This window comes from Mastacembelus armatus, chromosome 19, assembly GCF_900324485.2.
Source record: "Mastacembelus armatus chromosome 19, fMasArm1.2, whole genome shotgun sequence".
NCBI lineage: Eukaryota > Metazoa > Chordata > Actinopteri > Synbranchiformes > Mastacembelidae > Mastacembelus > Mastacembelus armatus.
This window is the reverse complement of record NC_046651.1, coordinates 5,733,268-5,760,135: the sequence shown is the minus strand read 5'-3', so window position 1 is coordinate 5,760,135 and position 26,868 is coordinate 5,733,268. Positions and strand designations below refer to the sequence as shown.

Here is a 26,868-nt window from a genome sequence, read left to right as displayed (position 1 = left end):
TCTCATTTAGAGGAAAATGAATGCACTAATCCTTTGCCTGCAGACCCAGACAGAGTCAGGGTCCACTTACAAATTGTTAGGTACTAGAACCTTGAGAGAAAGTTTGTTTCTTTTTGTACATACGATGTATATAAATGTTATGTGATGCCAAATTACAGTAGTCTCATTTTAAAATTAAGACATGTGATCACAAGCTCTAAAATGCAAATATTTAAGTGTGTAAATCATTGATGATGTCATGAGTCCCTCTGGGGACTTCCTGCCAGAGGACTCGTATTTTGTTTTGACTTCCTGTTTTCTCCCCGTTCTAGTCTCTGGCAGCTTTATGTGTAATTGTGTTCATGAGTTTCACCTGTCCCCGTTATGTTCACCTGTGTTTGATTACCTTTTGGGTTTCGCCTATTTATACCTCCCTCGCTCCTTTGTTCCCCGCCGGATCATTAATGAATAAGTGTGTTTCTGTATTGACCGTTTCACCCGGTCTCTCCTTGTTTTCTGCCGTCTCATCCGGTACCTGTTTCGTGTGTGAGTTTGTCCTGGAGATTCCAGGACTAATAAAGTTCCTTGGTCCTGCATTTGGGTCCTGCACCTCTCCTCCTTCACACCACACCCTCGTTTCGTGACAGATGACAATAATCCTGATCATAAGTGCACAAAATTCTGAATGCAGTTAGTAATAGTTCTGTTTTCATGCTGCAGACCTAAGGCATGCAGTGTTTAACCTTATTCAACCTGGCAAAACTGACAAAGAACAGTTTGTATCTTTCAGGTGCAGTCGTGACGTTACTTTTAGTCAGTAACCGCAACCGCCCACTATCTGCTCCCTGGGAGCTGCCCAGTACAATCAAAATATTTGGAGGAAGCTTCAGGGAAGAGGTGTCATGTTTAAGGTCATTTCTCACATTGTTCATTCGCTGTTCTAAATCTGTAATTCTATATAAAGAAATAACATCAGACAGGGAATTGAGAAGCAGTGTAGGTCAGTGATGGGACAGCAAAGAGATCAGGGATACTGAATAAGGAGGAAAGAAGGCAGTGGAGAAAAGGGCACACAGAGTGAGGCTGAAGAAGTGTAATCATTGACAGATGTTGATGTTTTTACAAGGTTTTACAGTGAGTGCAAGAGCAGGACACAGTGGTCACCAGTGCAAGCAACTAATAGTACAAAGATCAGCAAAGTCTATCAATCTGAAATTGCAGTACTTTAGTTGCAGCTGTACAGATTAACTGTCCAACAACATGATCAGTATGACCAGTGCCAACAAATTATTTCACCCTGGCATAAATATCCCCAAATGTGTGAATACAAAGTCCTCCAGCAGTTACCCACTGAAAGGAACAGCAGCTGGACAAAGCTTGGCCCATGCTGTCTCTGAAGGGCATTTATTCTGTCCAGGACCATGTATTGTCCCCAACTCAAACTTTTTCTCTTCTCTTTTGTGTTGGTGTCCAAAATCAACATGCTGATATAATGGAGGCTTGTGCATTTCTGCTCTTCTTAACTACTGTCTTAAATCTGCCATTAGTATATGGTACCCAGCTATGCCCAGCTCTCTGTACAATTCAGAAAACAATGAATTCATTTATTACATTGAATTTCAAGCAAGTACATTAAATTTCTACATATAAACTTGCAAGGAATTGAATGAATTCGTCAATGTGCAAAATGTATCCAATTAAAACAATAATGGCAAATAAAACAATTGCACGAAGGAAAATAAGGAACACCGGCAAAAACTGAGGGGGATCCTTTGTGTGGATTGTTTTGCTAGCTTGCTCCTCTACATGTGTCTAATAAGATATGCTAATTTGCCAAACACAGGGGTATGTAATGATATGACAGTGATTGCTGTCATCCATTCATTCTGCTGCTGGCTCAGCGACTGAAACACCAACATGGAATATCAGTGTTAGCTATACCTACTTTTTCTGCTATGACAAATGATGATTTGATCAGTTGGATTGGTTTTAAGTCCCACAGCCAGATTTTGGATAGAGACTCTGTTTCATATTGTATGTCAGTGAAAGTGAAAGTGAAAGTGACTTTGCGGCCAAGTATGGTGACCCATACTCAGAATTTGTTGCTCTGCATTAAACCCACCCAAAATACACAGACACACACCGTGGGCAGGTGCTGCGGTGCCCGGGGAGCAGTTGGGGGTTTGGTGACTTGCTCAAGGGTCTCACCTCAGTCGTGGTATCCCTACCCATTAGGCCACGACTGATTAGGGCTTAAATTTGGTTTATTTGTTTAGTCGGATTAGGGTTCAAATTTGGTTTGTTTAGTGGGATTAGGGTTCAAATTTGGTTTGTTTAGTGGGATTAGGGTTCAAATTTGGTTTGTTTAGTGGGATTAGGGTTCAAATTTGGTTTGTTTGATTAGTGGGATTAGGGATCAAGTTTGGTTTATTTGGGGTGGGGGGATTAAGTAGGTTTTGTGTTTGTTTCTTTGGTTGGTTGCGTCAGAGATAGACTTGTTTGACTAGTGGGACTAGGAATCAATGCTTATTTGTAGACAAATAATAAACTGATAAATAAAGTCTGCATTAAAATATTATTACATGTAAATTTTAAAAATTATGGCAAAAAACTGTTTTCACCATTAGATGGGTACAGAATATTTATTTATAGAAGAGACCCAAACACCTTCTTGGCCACGGAGAGATCAAGAGGGAGAGGGAGACAGGGAGAAAAGAAAAAGCAAAACAGCAAACACAAAGTTTAGATAAGCAGATGATGACACCAAAGGAGAGATTGTTAAAATGAGCTTTAGACTGAGTTGACAGGCTCTTCTGTGCTACCACTGTGGAGATGGATGACAGATACACAGCTCCAAAATACAGTATATAAAAAACATCACAGAATATATAAAAAAGCACAGAATCAGATACTCTTCTCTGTATATGGACATATGAGGTGTACCTAATTAGGATGACTCAGGAAATCCAGCATTTCCTTCTGGGAACAATGTGATTTAACCTGATCAACAGAAGCCCCTTAATTAAAATGGTTGATTCAGTTTGCTTTCATTCCATTATATATGCTCGCATAGAGCACCTCATTAAAGATAAAGCTAAGATAAAACTAATGTATTTTGTTAGATTTCAATGAGTTTTACATAGCATAGTTATCGCTATAGTGTTACTATTGTTTCAACAGGTGCAGCCCTAAAAAAACCAATAACCATCCATCCATCATCTATACCTGCGTATTCCTTAACCAGGGTCACGGGGATCTGCTGGAGCCTATCCCAGCTCTCTCTGGGTGAAAGGCAGGGGTACACCCTGGACAGGTCACCAGTTCATCACAGGGCCACATAGAGACAAACAACCTCACACACTCACACTCACTCCTATGGGCAATTTAGAGCCACCAATCAACCTGACATACATGTTTTTGGACTGTGGGAGGAAACCAGAGTACCTGGAGAAAACCCACACAAGCACAGGGAGAACATGCAAACTCCACACAGGAAGGCCCCTAATGGGTTTCAAACTAGGAACCTTCTTGCTGTGGGGCAACAGAGCTGACTACCAATCCACCGCGCTGCCCTCCAGCCATAACCAATAACTTGTGACTTGCTTAAGCTGTGAGTTTAAACCTGACTGTACACACAAAACAATAAAACAATTTATCGAAGCAAAGCTTTTAGCCAACTTCTGGAATGATTGCAGGTTTGGTAATTATTTCATTTTAACAGCAGCAAGCTTATAAACATTAATAGTTCTGGGATCAGTCTACTCTGCTCATGAGTTTTAACTTGTAAAACATAAAACAAAAGAGAACAAATGTCCATATGTAGTGATTTTAGTGAGTGATGCACAGTATAAGCAATACATTTTTGTGTGCATCAATATCTTTTATTCAGACCTTGTCATGATTTATTAACTGCATTATTAGCAATACCAATTTACACAGCCAACAACGATCTATTAAATGAATAGTCCAAGGTCTTCAAACATGATAAAAAACATGCTCTGTTTTATTTTGTATTCGTTAGCTGGTGGCTGTTGTTGGTTTTATATCATTATCAAAGTCACACAAAAGCAGACATCGACGAAGTAAAAAAATCATCTTGCAAGGTACAGTACCATGCCTTGAAAATATTACTGCAGAGTCACCTTGAAAAGAATTTGTCAATGTTTCTCTGTAAGGAGCAACAACAGTGTGACAACGTTTGAACAAACACGCTCTGAAGCACAAAAGAGGACAGAGCAAACCTCTGCTCTCCTCCTCTCAACAGACACTGGAGTGTTTCTGGTTTCTGTTTTGTCTTCAGCTGAGACACCACAAGCAATGCAAGTTAAAAACAAGATTTAATGGAATTTTATTACTAATATTTTTCAGATGTGTGTCTCTATGCCAATTTAGTTCTCTTTTGATGAGTATATATATATATATATATATATATATATATATATATATATATATGTATATGTCAAACTTAACTGGAATAGAAAGGTGGCAGACTGTGTGAGACAGACAATAAGCACAAACGATATCGGAGAAATGGAGGGCATGATGCTGAGCAAAAAACGAAAGAAACAGAAAAATCAGAGTAAAGCGCGAAACATCAATGTGTCATTTGGCCATTGTTGCCAGGCAACTGTCTAACCCTGATGCGGATATCATGGCAGTGTGTGACGATACATACACACACACACATATACAAACACAGAAAAAAAAATACTTGTGCCATACTGATAAGGCCACACGCACCTTTAGTTAAAAAAATATCTTCTTTTGTTAAATCTAATCATGGAAGCAGAGAAAGGCAGAAATAGAAATGGTGTGTTACAACAGCTTGAACCATTCAAAACCATTGATCCACTGAGGCTTTAAAGTGACACTTTCCTTGTGCCTCCTTCGAGACCTTCCTAAATTCAATATAAATCTGTCCACTGTATTCACTCTTATCTAACCTAGTTATTTTTGATGAAGTGAAAGTATAGAGGAAAACCTTCAGTTGAACAATGTGCATTATAGGCCTAATATGCACCTGGAAAACAGAAGACACTATCTAATATCAAATAAAAAGAAGTAATATATTAAACATGAAACCGACACATCTATTTCCAGTCACAGCCTAATTCAAATGTTTTCTTACTGCTTTAATTAGATGTGCAACAACAATCCGTTCATCTGCACTTTCCCTCTAGCACCACCATGAGACTGGTTTTGAGTGATAGGTTGACAACAGTCTTTTTACTGCCACTGGTCTCAGGTGTGTGTGGCAGTATGTCTACTACCTGAGTGGGTTAGCTTGTACTTGGTATCAGCTCTAATCACAAAGAGTGTGTAGTTCCTTTAATGAATTGTGTGGGTTAGCCATATATACGTTGGGATGGCTACACACAGGGGAGGCAGATGCTGGATACTGGAGCAGAAACTGAAACTAAAGTAAATCAGTAGATAGATGCTACAGCTCCTCAAGACCAAAGCCAAGTTCTCATTTGCTTGCCAATTGCGGAGTAAATGATGGGCAGCAATCCCCAAGTCAGCAACAATTTTGGCAAAGAGCAAAACAACCTAAGACTCCCCTGTGCTACCAACAACAGTGTGGAAAGCAAAGAGCGAACATGTGGTATGTCTGTTGACCACTGTTGCCAACAAACTGTCTGACACAAGATAAAAAAATAAAAACATTTCAGACCACTTTGTGTATTTGATTACAAACTAAACAAACGTGGTGATGAACTTGCCTGCATTGCTACAGAAGTGGGATAGTAAGCAACTGTATGTACTGTTAAGGAAACAGTCACATGACATTTTCTCAGAATTTTCCCCTTTGATCAGAACTTTTTAATAGGCAGCCACTGATTGATTGGCCAGCAAATGTTTGGGAGCGATACCAAAAACTATTTAAATTAGATCCAAAACTGAAAAATACTACAGCTATGTAAGACTGATAAACAAATGAATACTGTTCACTGAATGAACTCTAACTAATAGTAGAGCAGTACAGGCAGTGAAATAGCAGCTGCTATGATTGCAGTAGTTTCCCCTCACAAAGACCTGTTTTTTCTCTGGCTTTCTGAGAGGCATCAATGAGTGAAAATTCTTTTGGTCAATAGGCCTTTCTTTTCTCTGTTCCACTCTCTTTTATTGAAGCTCTGTATGTTTTTCTTCTCATAACTTCTGCTATGTCTGAGCAGCAAACGACTTTCCTGCAAATATCACAGAGAAAATATCCAAGTAAGAGTTTTGGCATTGCTGGTCTGCAGACAGGTGATGGTTTTCTTTTCTGTGATTTTAGATGGGTAGAGTAGTGTGGTGTGGTATTCTCACAATTTAGCAGAAACTGGAAGTGAAAGAACATGTGTTTTACAAAACTCTAAGACACCTGTCTGATATCTTTATATGAGCAAGGGGTAACCATGTACCACACTCATGAACATATGCCATTATATTTTGTGTATGCACAAGTTCCCCTGATTTCAGTATCACATTTGGTATCACAAAAAATGACAATAAAATGCATAACATCATCTGAGTTTGGGTTGAAAAACTGAAGGATCCTGCTGTTGTAAACCAAAATACCAGACTGGGTATAGGCATTTTATTTTCTTATCAGAGTAGAAGTGTTCTCTTATGATGCTTCAGAATTACCTTCTCCAGTATATTCCTGCTTCCCCGACTCTCCACAAAACACTTATCACTTACTCACACTAGTTTTCATGCCATTACAAACAAAGACACAAAGTGACAAGAAAAGACAAGAAGTCCTATTGGACAACATGTTTTGTTGGTCTCAGTTAGTGCTGACTAATTTTCACACTTTCCTAAATGAACGCATAAACTTAGTATTTGATTTTATTATTTAAAATTTTAGAGTCACAAAGGTCATGGTGAAGGATCCAAGCTTCCAGAACCCTCAAACTGAAGCAGCTAAGTGGAGTGTCTTAACACAAACATTACAAGTTTAAAAATGAATCAAACTTCTTGTCTGTAGCTCCACAGTTAGGGAACTTTTACATTCTCTGCTGAGTTTTTAGATCAATTCTACCTACCTAACTCACATTGACACCGAGCAGCCACACCAATATGACAACTGACAGGTAAAATGACTAACACTGATTATCTTGTTACAATGGCACCTAATGGCAGGTGGTTATAATTTTAGGGCTAATCGGTTTATTTCCTCGTCAGATCAGACTTTGTATTTAAAAGCTGCTGGGCCTGTTCCTAATCCCCTGATTCACAGCAAAGCCAGTTCAGCCAAAACCCTTTTCAGCATCATGTGGAAGGACGACTGGACCACAACATTTAGTAATGATAAATATTAAAAATATACAACTCTTACTATACATATACTGTATCTACACTCAGTACTGTCATACTCCAACCCATCCATCCATTAGTTATTATCACCTATGCTTGAGGATCACAGATTGTGAAAATTGTATCTACAGTACTTCATCACGGATTCAAAGGTCCAGCAATGTCAGATTAGCAACAACTTTCTCTAAATACCAAAGCACTCATAACAGCCACAAGAGCTCACCTAATATTGTACAATATTTAATAGCAGCAATTAGCATTGTATGGAACTATACCCAATTATATATCCAATATAAGGTTTTTTTTCAAATGTCAACCACATGTCCTGCATTTTTCTGCTTTGGTTATCAACTCAAGTGTCCAGGAATCATCTATAAACAAACAAGCCTTTGAGTCACATTTTAGGTGATAATAATACAATTAAAAAATATCAACAGAATGATTCATGAAAACCAGATTCCTGATCTTTCTGTTTTTACTAAACTACATTCCATAATTACCATTATGCCTCAGGTTTCCTCAAGGAGACTAATTATAAACTGAAATTAAAGGAAGTCTCACAGTGTTGGAAGACAGCCTGATATGCAAAGCAATATGATGAAACAAAAGAGGAAAGTTAGTAAAAAGAGCGAAGATTAGATTAATTGGCCTCTCAGTGAGAAAGATGCTGTTCTTGTTGGACAACCTGCTGATTCAGTGGCTGCCACAAAACTTGCTAAGCTGTAGAGATATTTCACAATGGTCCCTTCAACTAATTAACTGCTGCAGTCTCCAATCCCACCAAACATCTCAAGATTGACACGCTCCAAAAGGAACAGGAGTACAAGAATGAAAACAACTGCAGGGTATGTTTTCACTCTCTCTCTTTCAATCCTTGTGTGACACAGACCAAGAGTAACAAAGAAAGGACAACAGAAAGGCAGAGGAACATATGCAACATAAATATTACAGGAAGAGAGAAGCACATTTGATGAAATGCTGAACTCAGTCACCAAACGTTTTGAGTGTTTACCCCTTTAGTAGTTATCTATTTCTATTTCTTTATCAGTTTCATTAAACCTTCCTCCCTGTGTCCTCTGACGTTCAATAGAAAACAAGGCATATTACTGTTCCTCATCAAAAAGCAATGATTTAGGATGTAACACAGCAACAGAAAATCAACACAGCAGCACAGGGATCGGACCAGCAGACTTTTGGCCAGATGGTTGGTTGCTTGAATCTCATACCAGCTGAAAAATTCAGAGTGGTGTTTGTATCTTCACAACAGAGCAAGACGCAGAACATACCTCGTATGAAAATGACCATACAAAGGGTTGGTGTTTCTTTTGAAATCTCTTTCTGACTCAGCTTGTTTTCTCAAAAAAGTAAATGAACACAACACTGCCTGTGGGAAAGCTGCCAGTGATCAGCAGACAATGAAATAATATGAACTAAAAATATTGAGAGGTCAGAATCAGTGCTAATGGGTGCAAGCTAGGCTAACTGGAATTGAAAGCCAATTAGCATTACTGGCAAATCTGAAAGGAATAAAAACCTAACAGCACAATGGGTCCTCCCAGATCAGTGATTCCCAACCCTCGTCCTCAAGGACCCGCGCCCTGCTTGTTTTCCAACTATCCCTGCACTTCCATTTCTGATTGGCTGAACACACCTGATCCAGGTAATCAGCTTTGGGTAGGGCAGGGGTAGTTTGGAAACAAGCAAGGCAGGTGTCCCTGCTGAGCTACAGTACAGCTATGAGAAAAAAAACATTGAAATAACATCCTGTTACAGCACAACTACTTCAAAATAAAAAAGTGCAGAAAACCATATATACATTGAGTCAAGGTTTGGTGCTTAGGTTAACTTTAAATATTACTTTCATCACAGTCTGACAACACAGACCCACCATTGCCTTTATTATAAAATGCATTAATCATGAGGCAGAAGCAGGAAGTCTTTAGTATTAGATGCTTTCCAGACTGATATTGGCTTTGAACAACAACTAAAGGAGTAGGGTGACATTATACAACAAAGTATAGCTGTTTCACACTATTATGACTGGGAGCAATATGACTGGGGAGTGAAAGATGTGGCATACTGAAATAATCTCTCAACAAAGGCAAGGGAGAACAAATAGGTTTCAAATTCTTCTTAAAACAAGGCTCTGTGAATGTTTTCTGAGGAAGGAAATGCAACGACATTTATTAAGCCAAAAAAACACACAAAGTACACTTTGGTGAGAAAAACTGAAAGTATACCTACAATAAAACCTCACAAGGAACCTTCAATATGGATCTGGCCAATACCCAATCCACATAGTTAGAATACTGATTCAACAGAGCATGGCCATCAGTATTAATCAACTATATGATATAAGCCTAACTTTATTTAATCAATGTGTAACACTTCCTAAAAACAAAATTATTCAAATTCTCATTATCTCCACTCCCTCAGGTCAGTTAAAACTAAGTCAAAGTGTGGAAGCTGGTTAGTAAGTACATTTACTAGCCTTTCAATCTTTTTCAGATCAGTAAAGAACAAATCCCTGGTCTCCACTGACATGATGATTAAGACTGAAACTCTTTGTATATTATTGTGGAAATTTAGCATGCTGGAAACCATACCATCTCAGTGCACACTTTTTCAGGAAATGTGACACTGATATGTCATGTGGTTGGTAAAATATGTTCACTCTGTTAAATGCTGTATGGCATCACCTCATTATAAAAGACTGGCTGCTACTCTTGCACTCATGCTTAAAAAATATAAAAATAGTTAAGATTTATGGATTTATTGCAGGTTGGGTGGCACACTGAGAAAATAGAGGAAGTTAGGGGCACAGTACTTGCTGCCTAGAATGTGTTGATAATTTCATTTGTCCTTTTAAATATTCAGTCCATTCAGTTTAAAGACCTAAATGAACACAACATTATAAAGCATAAATAAAGTGTTGATCCTGGCTAAATTATTTAAGATGCCAAGATTTAAGTATGATAAAGAAATAGTTAACTTTGTGTGTACATGTGAGTATGTGTGAATACGCCAGGGTTTTTTTTTCCACTTCAAACACCTGGAGCCAGAGCACTGGTCAATTAAAAATCCCGCATAAGGTGTTGAGTCAGAGAACGAGTGAGTATCTCTAACATCTGGGCAAAAAGGTCAAATGCTCACTTTACTAGCCGACAGCTGACAGTAATTCAGTACCAGTGTTGTAGCAGTATTGTGGCTCACAGTTCACATCTAAATAAATCATACTATAAGTTAGTTTTAACAATTTCATAGCATCTTTTTAATGTAAAATAATATAGTGTTTCAATAAAGTGATAGAATGTTTCCATTTACAGTGTACAGTACAGTTCAATACTTGTTCACTTACAGATACCAAATGAATTAATGCTAAATAATAATAAATGCTAACTTTATTTTATTTATATTTTATAAATGGGAAGAACATGGTCCAAGCCATCAACACCTACGCCCTGCCAGTCATCAGATACCCCACTGGCATAATAAGCTGGCCAAAAGAGGACATAGAAGCCACTGATGTCAAGACAAGGAAGCTCTTCACAATGCATGGAGGACTTCACCCCAAATCCAGCATCCTGAGACTGTATGCTAAGAGGAAGGAAGGAGGCCGGGGACTGGTGAGCGTCAGAGCCACCATCCAAGATGAAACAGCCAAGATCCATGAGTACATCAGGAAGATGGCCCCAAGCGATGGAATACTTAGTGAATATCTCAGGCAACAGAAGCCCGATGCAGAGGAAGAAGAGCGAGAACCGTCATGGCAGGACAAACCCCTGCACGGCATGTACCACCGACAGATACAAGAAGTGGCTGATATCGAAAAGTCCTGCCGGTAGCTGGAAAAAGCTGGACTGAAAGACAGCACAGAGGCACTGATCGTAGCAGCACAAGAACAGGCCCTGAGCACAAGATTGATAGAGGCCGGGGTCTACCGCACCAGGCAGGACCCCAGGTGCAGGCTGTGCAAAGATGCCCCTGAGACAATCCAGCACATAACAGCAGGTTGTAAGATGCTAGCAGGCAGGGCGTACATGGAACGTCATAACCAAGTGGCCGGCATAGTGTACAGGAACATCTGTGCCGAGTATGGGCTGGAGGTCCCAAGGTCAAAATGGGACACACCTCCAAAGGTGAGGGAGAATGACCGAGCTAAGATCCTGTGGGACTTCCAGATACAGACCGACAAACAGGTGATGGCTAACCAACCGGACATAGTAGTGGTGGACAAACAACAGAAGAAAGCCGTAGTGGTAGATGTAGCGATCCCAAGTGACAGCAACATCAGAAAGAAGGAACATGAGAAGCTGGAGAAATACCAAGGGCTTAAAGAAGAGATAGAAAGGATGTGGAAGGTGAAGGCAACAGTGGTCCCCGTGGTAATCGGCACCCTCGGGGCTGTGACCCCCAAACTGGGAGAGTGGCTCCAACAGATCCCAGGAACAACATCAGAGATCTCAGTCCAGAAGAGCGCAGTGCTAGGAACAGCTAAGATACTGCGAAGAACCCTCAAACTCCCAGGCCTCTGGTAGAGGACCCGAGATTGAGGAAGACACACACACACCACCCATAGGGGTGAGACAGGAAATTTTTTTTTTTTACACACTATGGAAATACAGATTATAGATATATAGATTTTTTTGTTTTTGCACCGCCCTGTCTTGTCAAATACTGCTGCTGTAACGACTGAATTTCCCCATGGGGATCAATCAAGTCTTATCTCTCTATTTAGTTACAAATGAGAGCCAAACCAGGATGCCAGTGGGTCCAGTTCCACATCCAGATTCTGTCTAATAAGGTTAGGCCTTGTCCTACTACACGCCTTGGGTCTGTCTGTCAATAATATTCATGCCAATTTATCTAAACTTTTTTGCAGAAGTTAAATGTGCTGTGCATCAGTCATGTTATTCTATTCTGAAAAAAAGCTTATTTTCCCTGAATTCATAGCAAATTAGTTTAACTTGCAGTAAGTCTGTCAAGAAATAGACACTTCAGTCCAATATTTACAATCAACAGTGACGTCTGGTACAGAGAAACCTCAGGTCAAATTACAAAAAAAATCAAAACCGGCATAGGTTCATGACTAAATCTCTACACATTCAAAGCCATAAACATGCATACACATTCTTTGCTTTCATGGTTGTCTGATAAATCTCAATCATTGCTGAGGTGGGTGCACATACACAAGCCTTATTTCCACCCTGTTAGTTACAAATCTATATTAACCATTTACATAAACACCTCTGTTTTCTCCAACACTAGCTTGACCTCAGAAATGAAATGAAATGGGCCCCTAAAAAAGAAAAGCAGTTTTGTTGTTTGTTTGTTTTTTCATTTCTATTGGACTTCAGGAACAAAGAACACATTTTCTTTAAATGGAAATTCAAATCACGTTTTCTAGTCTTTGTGATCTATTGATTGTGCTGAAGTGCTTTAGAGGGTTTCTTTGAGCTCACTTTATACATTTGAGAGAATGTCTGTGTTTGCTGTGAAAAAGCTGTTTTTTAAGTAAGTACCAGTAAGTAAGCATTGCAATATATACCATCCACATTCATATACCACACATCTAAGGGATCCAATAGGACATTTGGTGTGTTTATCTTATGTGATGGCTAAAAAGGTAGTGACTGCTTTTCATAGGCCTTGAAAACCAAGCACTTGAAAAGAAAAAATACCAGATTTCAATTTAGATAAAACAGATGACAGGAAGAAGCTGCCCCCAAGTTAATCAAGTACCTTTAAACAGAAAGGTCCAATAACCAATAATGAGCTACTCGCTGTGGTAACACTTTACGATAAGGGTACATGAATCATCATGCATGAGGTCCTACATGTAATCCTTAATGAATTATCAGGATTATACTGAAAATAATTGCACCACATGCACACCATTATTACATTAACTAACTGCAGACCTTAGTTAATGCAATAATTTACCTGCTCATCTTACATGAACACATGCATAAAATATTAATTTCTCTATAATCCTGATATTTAATCACAAATTACACGTATGAATGCATAATAATTAATGTACCACTACTGCAAAGTCTTACCAAATCATTTAAAGGCAGGAGAATTGCTCTGAATATTAAAGATCATTGAAAGAGATTGAAAGAGAAGGAAGGTGGGTGTGAGTTTCTGTTGGATTTGAATACGGATTCTGAGCGAGTTTGTCTGATAATCTGATATCTGTTTGTCTGATAATCTTAAACAAGAGTTTAAGGTGTGTGATTTCCATTAGCATTCATCGTAACTGACTGAATGTGTAGCATTTACCTAGTGAAGGACAGAACTATTAATCACCTGAAATGACATTTGTCTCAAGTGAGCCTTGCTTGACAAAAATAAAGGACATAAATGTGGGCCCTGATATCAACAGACTGTATCTATGAGTGTGAATACTAAATTCCAGTATGTCCCACCCATATCCTTCTGTCCAGTGCCCATTCTAGCACAAGCACAGACTAAGACAAACACAACCTGCAATAGCAAAACCTCCTGACAACAAGCCTCAGCCTTGTACTGAGCCTCAAACACACTGTAAGCCCAATTCAGAAAAATGACAGCACTCAATATGATGCAATTTTATCTTCTCACATTTCCCTCCTCTGTCCCTGAGAATTCAGCTTTCAAGTTTAAACCAATAACAACAGCATGAGCCTTGAGGCTATAATCAGCTTCCTTTCTTGTTGCACTATACAGGAAGGCAGAGATACCAATGAGCTATGACAGAAAAAAAAACATTTACTGTTTGATTGTTTCTTTTTTTGTTTTCTGAAAACACACATATCAGCATTTGTTTGATGAACATGTGTGAGGAGGTCAGCTGGTTAATGTTAGACTTGTAGCTGTGGGGAAACCTCTCAGTAAGCTTCCTTTGAGCAATTAATGGTTCGAACATCCCCGCAAACAGTGACAACTCCATCATAGCTGTTGAAGCAGAAAGACACAGTCCATATATGAAGGTTAAAATGTGAGAGTTTATGTTAGTGGTTTAGTCACACTCTGATTTGGGGATGTTACCACCAAAGCAACCCCAGCTAACCTAAACCTGCCCTACATTTACCTAGCACATCTGTTGTTCCTCATATTAAAAAAAAAAAAAAAAAACATGTCTGAAATTGAAAGCTACACCTTGAAAATACAAACAATATATCTTATAGCTGATCTCTTGTTTGTGCAGGTGCATCAACAAAGGATCTAAACAGTCAAGTGCCTACCACCTAAAAAAGTCTGAAATACTATTGGAGCAACATATACCACAAAGTAAGTGTCTGCTGGGGCAGGACCTAGTTGCAAGTCTCCCTCCCAGAGCAGTGGTGTTCTTCGACAAATTATGAATTCTTTTTGCTGTGTAAACTGAATAATAGATTGGGCAACAAAGGCACTAGGAAGTACTACCCTCTACTTTCCAAATGCTGTTGACAGCCTACTGGATATGCTCTGAATAGCAGAGTTAAACATGCATTATGATCCCTACGGAGGGCAGGGGAATAACAAATCTTATTGATATATATTTAAATCTTCATTTCTGTTTACTGTGCTGGCCGACTCACTTCAGATGCCCTCAGGCAAGCTGTGCAGGGAAGCAATGGGTTTCCAACTGATCTGTAGAAACCTATCTGGAATATACATTCATTCAGTGGAAGCTGGAATTCATGGCTGTATTTGACATTACTGAAATAACATGACACTCCAAAAACAAATGATTTTTCAGGCATTCATAAACATTATTTTGAATTGTAGTTTATAAGAAAAATGTAACTGCTCCCCTTCCATAATAAGATTATTCCACTGTGTTAGTACACTTCTTTTAAACGTCAAAAATAAGATTTTTTGACAGCTTTCAGTTTACTTTGTATGCACTTATCAGAGGTATATTAAACCAAAATTATAAATACATATACATGGCCTATACTGACAAGTATATGTAAAACTGAAGTATATTTGGCCTGCTGGTACTTATATTTAAGTCTACTTGGCTTATTTAAACAAGTATACATTAGTATTTAAAGTAGTCTACATTTATACTTAATTTTTTGATAGAGCTTTACTTAGTATAATTAAGTATAATAAAACATTCTTGCCTGATATATAACATTTATTGGCTCTTTTAGTCCTGTTACTATCAATTTGGCAAAAGTGTAACTAGTACACACATACCAGTGTGTTGGAGGTTTGACTACAGAGATTTCTCAGCATGCCCCAAGGATAGAAACTGTGTTTGACAGCTTTTTTGTTCACATTATTTCAGTTTTGTTCCTTTTGTTGCATGTGTTTATAGCAGCGGAAATGCTTATTATATCATCCTGTGTTGTATTTAATTAGTCTTGTCCAGTTATTTTTACCTGAACCCTAAGTCTAACTGCTGTTGTGATACACGTGTCCTTTTGTTATGTAGTGGAGCTGTCTCATTGTGATGAGCTTTCTATGGGCTTCTCAAAATAAACAGGTGGGAGTGTGGAGTTATCATCGTTCATCATCCAGGCCAGTACTTGCCACAGTATCATTGCAGGTAAATTTGTTGTGTACTCAAAATTTACTAGTCTCAAAATTTACTATGTTGCAAAAGTATACCTAAAGTATACTTCATAAAGTAAAAAGGATAGTGTTATGTGACAAGCGAAGTATCTGTATATATAGAATTTATTTGCAGTATACCTCAAAGTATACTTATACTCATAAACTAAAAAGTGGGCCAATTTAGTCCCAAGAAGTCTTGAAATAATATACTTAAAAGTGTACATTGATATTAATATACTTACTACATAAAGTATACTTGGGAAATATACTTGAAACTTATAATACTTAGTATACTTATTTTTGGCAAAGGTTGGCTCATGCTTGCTATCCCCGGGTCTGAGGAGAGACTGCAAGTTCTTTCACTTTGAACAAGTCTTTCAACATTTTCTTTCTTGTTTCAATTCTTGACTTGAGCACCTGCAGCTGCTAACTGTGATATGGCACAGAAAACAACATCAAGGCAACTCACGACTTTTCACAAGCTTTTCTCACATCTAACTGTCAGTATCCTAACATCAGTGGTCAGCCACAGTCCCTTGTGATTTCAAGCTCTAAAAAATTTTAGCATTGTTATACAATCTCACCACAAATGTCAACTCACTGTGACAATAATGGAAATCAAGAGCGAGGCAGATGAAATGGATCAGACGTCCACACATAGTCACAACAGAATAAATATCCAACTGTTTTTTTTTATTATTATTTAGCATGCTCAGGTTGCTATCTAACAGTCACTTGTGTCTGCATGGGTTAACTTAGCAAAAAGGCTTCACAGCCCACAGCAAAGTGAGTGTAATTAATAAGATTGATCATGGGTGCCTTCCATTTAGATGGGCATGTTTTAGAGCCATGCCTCTGTGTGCTGTTGGCTCATTAATGCAGATTTCTCAACTCTTGATTGGAATGGAGCCACTGCTAACAGAATTAGTTCCACCTGTGCTTTTCTTGCTGCCACAAGTCAAAATCTCTCCTGTGAAAAAGGTCTATTATGCTACATTATTACAGACAACACTGAAAAGGTGTGAGAAAAAACATTTTTGCATGTAGCTTCCTGCTGCTACAGTGTTTCTTTCCCATCTGTAAGAAAAAACCTGTCTTAGAACCAGAGATGTTTGTTTGCTACTTTGAATTTAATATGAAAAATAAAAATCAATGCTAAATGTAATCAATTTTTCGTGCAAGATGTAGTTTTAAGGTATGTCTTAGTCTGAATAAGTGCATCAGGGCTGAGATGCCAAACGGCCGCATAGCCTGAGCTGACATCACCTTGGAAATTGGAGTTTCATTTCATATGGGCTCATGTAGCTCTTGTGATACAGGATGACCTCACCAAAACTGTACAACATGTAGGTTATCTTTTAGTTGTTATGGCTGAATGCTCAAAACTCTTGGCTGGTTTGTAAAAAGTAAGTGTGAACATGGACCGGGCTGGTAGACAATATAGCCCCCTAACCTATAACACTAGTCAAGCAATGCAATGTACCAGGAAAACATTTTTGTTTCTGGTTAACAAGCTTAGTTTATGCTCTTCACTAATTTCATTGCTTTGGTTTGGACGTTAGGTAGATTGTTTAAAAACAGACCGACCATAACAGATGATTTAAAATGTTATTTTATCTGAAATCTTAAGATTAATTTAGACGATGTGTAGGTGTTGCTGAGTACCTACACAGTGGAAGGATTTATGGGTAACACAGGGCTCTGTTAGTCCAAATAAACATGGAGGAAAGCAACAACAGCACTGGGGGTCAGTGGAAACAGCAAGACCTTTGTTGGACATTTATAAGGAAATTTCTGTTCAAGCTAAACTGGAAGGATTATATGATAGACAAGCAGTTTTTGAGGGAAATGCATGATTTGACCATCGCACATATAACATTGTTATTCTAATCAGTACATGCATAGCAGTTTAGGTCATTGACTGTCTGATACATGTCATTCCTAAGCACACACACACACACACGAACAAAAACTAATGTATTTTCTGTCCTCTATCAGGCTTTTTGTAAATCCAGTTTTCCACTTCACTCATTTTGTTTTTCTGCATTTGTTGGTTCATTAATTTCTCATCCTGTTTTACTGGATTGTCAGTAACACTAATGCAGCTTCCGTGTAATTGCTCATCATGCTATGATCTTTCTTTGATTTGTTGGGAGATGTGTTTGCTAGCTCCTCAGGTTTCCTCTGTACGAGGACTAAATGAGTCTTGTTTATTAGCTTACTGGCAGAACATTTAATTTATGGCAATAAATCCTACCAGTTTTAAAAGTCTATACAAGTGCAGTAACATTAGAGTGTACCTTTATTATGTTACTGAATATGTGAACTTTACATGTGTGTGTTTGTGTGATGATTGCATGAAGACAGAGTAATGCCCAAAACACAAGGATTTTGATTGACCATTCAGTTAGAAGAACACCCAGAAGAGACAGACTAAGAAAAATAAAACCGAAAAATCAGGCTAGAGAAAAGTAAAAAGTAAAAGTGAAAAATGCCATCAAAGATGTTTCAGGTGAAGTTTTACACCGGCAGCCAATGCAGTCACTCCTAATGCATTTTTAATGTCTACAGATTTGTGGACTGAGTGGCTGAAAGCTGATTTTTCCAAATGTGAAACTACAGTGACTGCAATAGTTGTTTAGCTTTGTAATGATTTGTTATTGCTGATGTGGGTATATGAAGGGAGGCTTGCCTGACAGAGGTCCAGCTCTACCTATCCTAATGGTCATCTCATCAGAGTCCAACAGCTGGAACAAGGGCTCATCTGCTTTCTGTTTGGCATGCTTGGAGTCAGGGGTCAAGGCCATGGTAATGGTGGGGTCAGCACCTACACCCTGTTGATGAAAGAAAAAATCAGAAGGGATTATTTTTCTTTCAATCTACAAGCAAGTATAGTGGCAGCTGCTGCTACAAACTGCTTGTCTATCATATAATCCTTCCAGTACATGTAATAATCCAGCCTCGCAAATCTGTTCAGAGACATCAACAAATACTTCGATGATTACTGCCTGCCTCTCTGAATTCCTGTGCAACATCACTCAGAGACTGCTTCACATTTTTGATAAAAGCTACCTTAAAGATTTCCCAACTAATTACAGTTGAGTGAGTGTAGTGTTTGTCAGTTTCTTCACAGTACATATCACAGCCTCCAAAAGGAATATATATGCAAATGATTCATCAGTGATCAGTGGATTACAGATTTAAAAAAAATGTACACAAAACTACAATAAATAAATATTGTGTGAGTGGGCAACACCACAATACACTAATGAAAAACACAGCACATTATTAGCAGCTTCATACACAAACAATGTAGCTTAGTGTCAATACCCATCCATCATCTCTTTTTTCCCCAGTGACCACAAACATAAAGGATGATCATCTGCTCAGTTAATTCCAGTGACAATATGCACATGTGAGACATGGCAGAAATCAGTCATCTTAAATCATTAAAATGTTACACTGTCAAAGACCTTACTTGTGAATATGACTGAGACAGGACATTAACATGCCAAACCCGGCTTTGACTTTGTGAATCATTACTGTTTATGAACACAACCAAAGTCTGACTGAAAAGACTGAAGTTCATTACTATGGAAACACGAGGATCTAATTAAGGACAACATTTTACTCAAAGAAGGCGAACCAAGGGAGACATCCCTGAGAGATTCCATCCATCCATCTTCTATACCCGCTTTTCCTGGCTCAGGGTCACGGGGATCTGCTGGAGCCTATCCCAGCTCTCTCTCGGGTGGAAGGCAGGGGTACACCCCGGACTGGTCACCAGTCCATCACAGGGCCACATATAGACACACAAAGACAGACAACCTCACACACTCACACTCACTCCTACGGGCAATTTTAGAGTCACCAATCAACCTAACATGCATGTTTTTGGACTGTGGGAGGAAACCGGAGTACCCGGAGTAAACCCACGCAAGCACAGGGAGAACATGCAAACTCCACACAGAAAGGCCGGGCCACTCTGCCACCATGCTGCCCATCCCTGAGAGATTACTTTGCATAAATAATGTAAGCAGTCTAATTTACTTGCTGTAAATTTTCACTGACTGAAAAGTTTGTCTGATTTCCTGGCAGAAGAAAAAAAATCTAATAAATCAATTTGGTTGATGATCAGTTACAACGCACTGCATAATTAAAAGAAGGTGAGGTAAAAGCAGATCAATTTTAGTTTGGCTCATCAGCAAGTGAACACTGGTCTGACTGGCAGATTGATTCACTGGATCTAACCAGTGTGTGTTTACATAAATGACACACAGCTGCTGGACAAGAATCTTAACACCAACAATGTGTCTTTCACTTTCTGACCAGTCTGTGGAAATTGACGACAAATTGTACTTATTTTTCTTTACCCAGTCAAATGCTGTATGAACAGAATGTCTGAAGCTTGGAATACCTTCCACATTTTTCACAGGTCAATTTTTTCTAGTGTAAAATCAGTGCAAAAAGGCACATCAAATGAACAAAATAACTTTTTAGAAAGGGTGAGACATAATGCTGGAAACAAACCGAAAATATTGCTGTGGAAACATTTTCTCTGTGTCATTAGTTCACTTTTAAATCTGTTTTTGTCATTTGTCATTTCAGTTGTCTGGTTACTTACTTACTCCATAGCAGTGGCTGTAGCAGCAGTTATTTATTACTGCCTTATTTTGGCAAGATGGTGCCAATGTGTGTGGCTGGCCATCTCCCCATCCTGATTATTTTTATATGTCTTTTGTTTTGCTGTGAACTTTTGCACTGTATCGTCTGCTTTGGTTTATGATTGTTACAGATTTGTTCTATTTTTGAGTCCTTGCATTGCAACACTATTAATAGACCACCGCCAATGTTCCAGGACATTCCTTCTTACCTTCGGTGACCACAGTGTGCTGCCACCGATGGTTCGGCAGAGGAAACAGGGCAGATGAGAATTCTTGATGGTCAGTGTTAGAGCGTACATGATGAAGCATGGTGTGTGTAATCCTCGCAGAGTTTTCATGGAGTTTTCCTCACTAGTGGACTGTTCTCTCTCAAGACATGCACTGGATTATACCTACAGATGACTAAAGCTGGTGGGTCCACCTATGTCATCAATTTTTCCCAGCAGGCAACTGGTAAAGATCCTCAAGAGAGCTTGTGCCCCATAACCTTTTGCCTTCTAACTTCTAAGTCTTGTGAACTAATGTTCTGTATGTGTTTTATGGCCCTTCCTGTCTGTTTGACATAAAAGCTTAAAAGGCTTTTTATCCTAGATAGTTTGTTATAAAACATTGCATTTTATTGTTATATTGGATATCTTTGTTGTATGTACTTATGGTTGCTTTTGTATGTACAGCACTTTGGGGTCAACTACATGGTTGCTGGAAATGTGCTATATCAATAAAATTGAGTTGAGTTGAGTTAAGCTGAGAATTGCTTACGCCAGTGGCAATGAGGCATATGAGAAGGATGCAGGTCAGACTGCCATGTGAGGGGAAAAAAGAGATGGTTTTCTCAGGCATAACATAATGAGAAAGGTGGTGCATGATATTTGGGGATGTTGTGGCATCATTGTTAGGCACAAACAGCAGCTGTGAGTGTGTGTCCATCACTTCACCCATGAAAAGACAGAGATTTTATTCTGTAAAAGTATTACATGCATTAAAACCAAAGACTCTAATTCCTTCTATTTATATAGTTAATTATTTTCTGTGTGTTTTTCATGAGCATGTGTATACATCTGTAATCCATCACAAAACCTCCAGCATGCTTTTTCCTTGTCATTGTGTACAGTGCAGCAATATATGTTTTGCCACGTGTGAGTATGGGCTGACAGGACAGCTCATGCACCACCTTGAGGGGACATTATTAACCCTGGTGGCCTGTGGTGATGACCCATAACACAATCTCATCCACAGGTCCAGCTCACCATTAACACCGTTCTAGTGGCGGTCTGGCTCCGCTGAACACTAAAAGTCACCCCTCTCTCTATAAATATCTATCTAGATAGATAAATTGACTCTTTGCACCTTCAGATGGGAAATATTTGATCACCTTCTTTTCTTCAAGCTGCAGATGCCCTTGGCAAGCAACCACCATGTGAACATGTTTGAGGGAACCACCTGACAAAAAGCAATCCATCTCTTTATGGTTATTATGAGAGTTTTAGAAACTGTTCTTTACAACAATATATCACTGAAACACAATTTAAGCCATAATGAGTGTGAGTGTCTGTCCCTGCATGCCAGCCCTGTCCAGCGTGTACCCCGACTCTTGCATAGTGTCAGCTGGACTTGGCTCCAGCTGGCCCACAAACCTACATAACAGGGAATAAGTGGTGTATAATAGATGACTCAATATACATGTTGGGTATTAATAAGCGTGGTTAACCAAAACTAATCTTATATAGCTTTTAGATCAGTGACAAAAATAAGAATTTTTACAGTTTTTTTTAATAGCATGTCAACTAACAATAGCAATGAATGAGTGTGTTTTTAATACACAGTCACCATATAATGTTAAACACAGCGCACATCACCCGAACCAGGCCAGTAATCTCCCCCATGACCTTTAGTGTTTTTAGCATTAACACAGTATGTGAGCAATAAACAAACATCTGTTATGACCTTTCAACTTATTGAAAGCATACTCAAACTCTTTCTTGTACAAGATCACGGTTTTGGACAGTGTCCCAGCTGGTGGTGTTGGTAGTGGAGGCTCACTGGCTCTGAATCAAAGCATTTTCACTGGCAAACTGTTTATCTGCATGAATTGCACTGATTTTATCTTGCCTCCGCTGAGGTAAGTTGCCATCCTGCTGGAGATACAATGTAATATTTTGGCTGACTGATAAAAGTGAAAATATCTTGGGTTTTCAAGGTAGAGAAAACATGTAGAGAACTGATTAAACACCTTTAAACTGCATATTTATTGAATTAAGTGCCGTTTATTGACTCGCCAGCTTGGCTCAATGAATCCGCCCACTCTTGCTGGAGTGAACAAGAGCTTACTGATGTTTATAGTACACATATCATGCACTGCATAAAAGAATTGCAGCTATCTGATATTTATGTGATTCATTCTGTGTGATAGGTGCAGCAGAGATGTCTCAGAGGACATGAGGAAAGGAGCTGAGAGAGACAGAGAGAAAGAATAAAAAAAATCAAAGTGGCACCTATCCTCCCTCCATCCAACGTGCACACTAACTCTGTTGTACAATTTCAGCATAGTCAAGCACGTATTGTGCATGCGCACACACATATACAAGGAGCACCCCTACACTCCCCTGACATTTCCTTGATTACTTGTGAGCTCTGTTATATATACTCCTGCTATCTCGGCTGGCTGGGTGCAGTCTATATGGCCATGGAGACTGACTTTTTTGAGTACAGCTAAATCTGAGAGGTGCTTACACGTCAACCAAAAAATTTCAGACACTTCAAGGAAAGCAAATTATTTTCTGCCAGAGAGATTTCACTCATAGCACAGGAAGAAACCTCCAGAGACACACTCCTTCCACATGGACAATTGAGTGAGCACCACATAGGTTTGACAGTCTGACATGTTGATATGATCAATAATTGCAGATACTGACAATCTGACATCAGCTCGTCCAAAACTGGAAACAAGCTCATCATGTTAAGCTTTACTGCACCCCCTAGTCTAGGGTAAAGTCTGCAGGTTTACAGTTATTGCAGCTGCATTTATACTCTGCTTTTAATTACTAGTTACACTGATGAACCTATTTTCAGTCACAGTACACCATTCTTAAACAGGCATCGACATGCTGTTGTAATTACAAAAGCTCTACAGGGTAATGTAGCAGGTTAGATTACTGTAACGGCCTGCTCACAGGGCTCTCAAAAAGAGCTGTAAGGCAGCTGCAATACATTCAGGACGCTGCTGCTCGGGTCCTGACTAGAACCAGGAAGTACAACCACATTACTCCTGTTCTCTGCACTGGCTTCCTGTCGCTCAGAGAATAGACTTTAAAACAACACTGTTTGTGTATAAGTCTCTTCATGGCTCAGCACCACATTACATCTCTGACATGCTGATGCCATATGAACCATCTCAAACTCTGAGAACATCAGGGACAGGCCTTCGGCTCGTGCCCAGAGTCAGGACTAAAGAGGGAGAAGCAGCGTTTCAGTTTTAAGCAGCTAAAACCTGGAATAGTCTTCCTGATGATGTTAGACAAGTCTCATCTCTGGCAATGTTTAAGTCCAAACTAAAAACTTTTGTTTTTAGCGTGGCATATAACATATGACAACTGACAGTGTTTTATCCAAAGTGATTTATCTGCACTCTGCATTCTTTGCTGTTTCTTATTTTGATTTTTGCCTGTGTACTTTTAACCTGTCTTTTATTTCTGTAAAGCACTTTGAATTACTCTATGTATGAATTGTGCTATACAAATAAACTTGCCTTGCCTGCCTTGCCTAATATATAGAAAATTGCTTCTATGTGTGTGATAAGTCAAAAAAGACATGCACACTAATAAAAATGCAAATGTATTATTCTATGGCTGTGCATAAATGATTAACTTGTACACACAATTAGGTTTTTGTAAACACTATAAGTCAAATTATGTACAAAATATGTAGTATGTCGTTTGTCTGTGACAATAGGACTTAAAAGTCACAATTTTTTAAAAAAATGACAAAGATGAAGGAAAATTTTATGTTTGAAGTTTCTTCATCATGAAAAAGAATTAGCGACTCTGTCAAAAATAAATGCCAGGGTCATTGATATAAGGAATCCAGCAGATACATCTATTTCATATACTTGTTTGTTTTGTGTACACCTTATTTATTTATGCCCAGCCACAGACCAATACATGTTTATTTTCTGACAGACAAACGTCTTTTCTTTCTTTCCACAGGGCTCAAATTTGAACATGTTGTAACACTAGGATAATGCAATATAGGCCATAAGATGCAATGACCTGTAGTTAGGCTTTGGTTGTCTTACATCTGATAGTTAACACAGGCCTTTGTTCTTTATAATGCTGGGTGTCAAAAACTCCCCTGAAAAGACCATAACAAACAATGTATTGATCCAAAGCTGTAATTGTGCTTCGAGTGAGTACACAGATGTTGTTTAAACACATTCTCTTACTTTCATCCTTGTACAGATTGAGGGGCATAAAGTACATGTCCAGCAGAACTACAGTGTAAAGACAACAGAAGAGAAATCATGAACATCCTGCTTCTAACTGACTCCCATTCATATTCGCTCTACAAAGTCAAACATTTTTTTCATGGAGTCACTATGATTTCAGTTGCTTAATTCAGGCACAATGAACACACACCTGCAATCAAGGAAAAAGATAATTTGCTCAGACAGGCATTGCTCAGCCTAGTTTAATTAAACTACCCAGGATGAATGAAAGTTAGTGAGTTTAGATCATTAAATTATGTACTGTATAAATTGCCAAAGTGTATGCTTAGCAGTGTAATCACCAGTTTTGAGCTGATCTCCAGTATATCCACCACAGACTGCATCCACCAACTGCACACCTCTCATTTACCAAGTTCAAAAGTTGTATTTCTGCAAAAAAATGAAGCATTTGGGTGATGAGCTGGGTTTCATGCCTTTGAAAATTACACTTCTGGTTAGATTTCCATTCAAGCCAGAACAAGTTCTACAGAAATTTTGTTTAAATAGCAGCAACCCAGTATGTCATTGCCCTTTTCAAACCAACTTTATTTGGTAATGTCTAAAGGAATAGAATCCAAATCCCCATCTTTTAGATGACAGAGAGGTCAGCAGAACTGTTGCAGGAGGAGCCCGTGATGCTGTAATCACCACAGAATTGCAACGCTTAATCAACAAAGCCATTGAAATAAATGCAGCCCATATCACACATTAAGAGTAGTCACCTGTAATGCATCCCCCCCTTTCATTGGCCTTTTTAATGAATTCATTTGCATCTAAATAAATGTTGAGCAGTGTTTTGTTTCCTCTAGCAAATTACCAATCACTCTGTCATCCTCTTCACTTATAGACATTTCAGCCATTGACGCTGGCCATAAAGGCACGGCCACTCAATGGCCTTTTCTACCCTGACAGAACACCTGACATTTAGAAATAATCAAAAGGATGGATACAGTGAGACAACAGGCCTTTTCCCATAACACCCTATCAGACCTTAGGTAACAATTTGCACATTAATATGTAAATAGAGTCTAGACCATATGTTAGTCAGTAAAGTACTAAGTCTCATTTTAAATACATAAGATTAAGCGAGTTCAAAAGCAATTGTACATTTGGCTACTAGATATTTGTTGGGCAGCTTTTAACATTACCTCATGCACAAAAGAGCTCACATGTGGCTCACAGCTGATGGAAAGTTCCCATATAGATTGAGGTTGAGCATTATATTAATACTGGAAAAAAAGAGGTGACCATGCAAGTAAATGAAGAGAAAATCATTTGCTTGGTGAAAAAAATGTTTTACGCCTGCACAGCAAGTCAAGAATCCATCCTCGACTGATGGAAAGAGGAAATTGTGGAGAAAAAAAAAGAAACCACTCAGGACTCAAAGCATCACCTCATCTGTCAGACATGGTGTTGGTTCTGTTATGGTTGCCAGTGGAGTGTGCACGCTGCAATTATTCGTGACTTCCCTGCTGATAGAAGCAACAGAGGTCTCCAAGAGCAGTCTGTGTGCTCACACTCAGCGATCGCGATCCTAAACATATGATACCACACAAGCAAGAGCAGAAGGTTCTGCAGTGAAGCTTGGAGGAGAATCACCAGGGAAGAAACAAAGTTCCTGCTGATGTGTGTGGGTCAAACACTTCAGTCATTGAATGCAGAAGCTTTTCCACAAAATATTAAATATATTTCTATTTTTGTCTACGTGTTAATTGAGCTATATCTCCCACACAGATCTTTCTATATTTATTTAAACCTACTCAATTTGAATTTTGTATTTTGCACATCATTGTAGTATCAATCATAAATCAAAAACATATATATGATCAGCTTCACCATATTTAACTTTGCTAGAATGATCACCCCTGACGGCAGGAAGGCAACTAAAGGGAGTAATATAGCTACACAAAA

General features: G+C 38.8%; 1 protein-coding gene across 5 annotated transcripts in view; it reads right to left on the bottom strand.

Annotated features, from left to right (window-relative positions):
• The window catches only part of slc39a11 (solute carrier family 39, member 11), a 100,356-nt gene that overhangs the window by 26,900 nt on the left and 46,588 nt on the right, over nt 1-26,868 (bottom strand). For 4 of the 5 annotated variants that reach the window (XM_026315282.1, XM_026315286.1, XM_026315283.1 and 1 more), the window contains one exon: nt 18,506-18,647. In XM_026315282.1, the coding sequence (XP_026171067.1) occupies nt 18,506-18,647 (142 nt within the window). The remainder of the gene's footprint in view (nt 1-18,505; nt 18,648-26,868) is intronic. The other variant, XM_026315285.1, reaches the window with a different exon arrangement.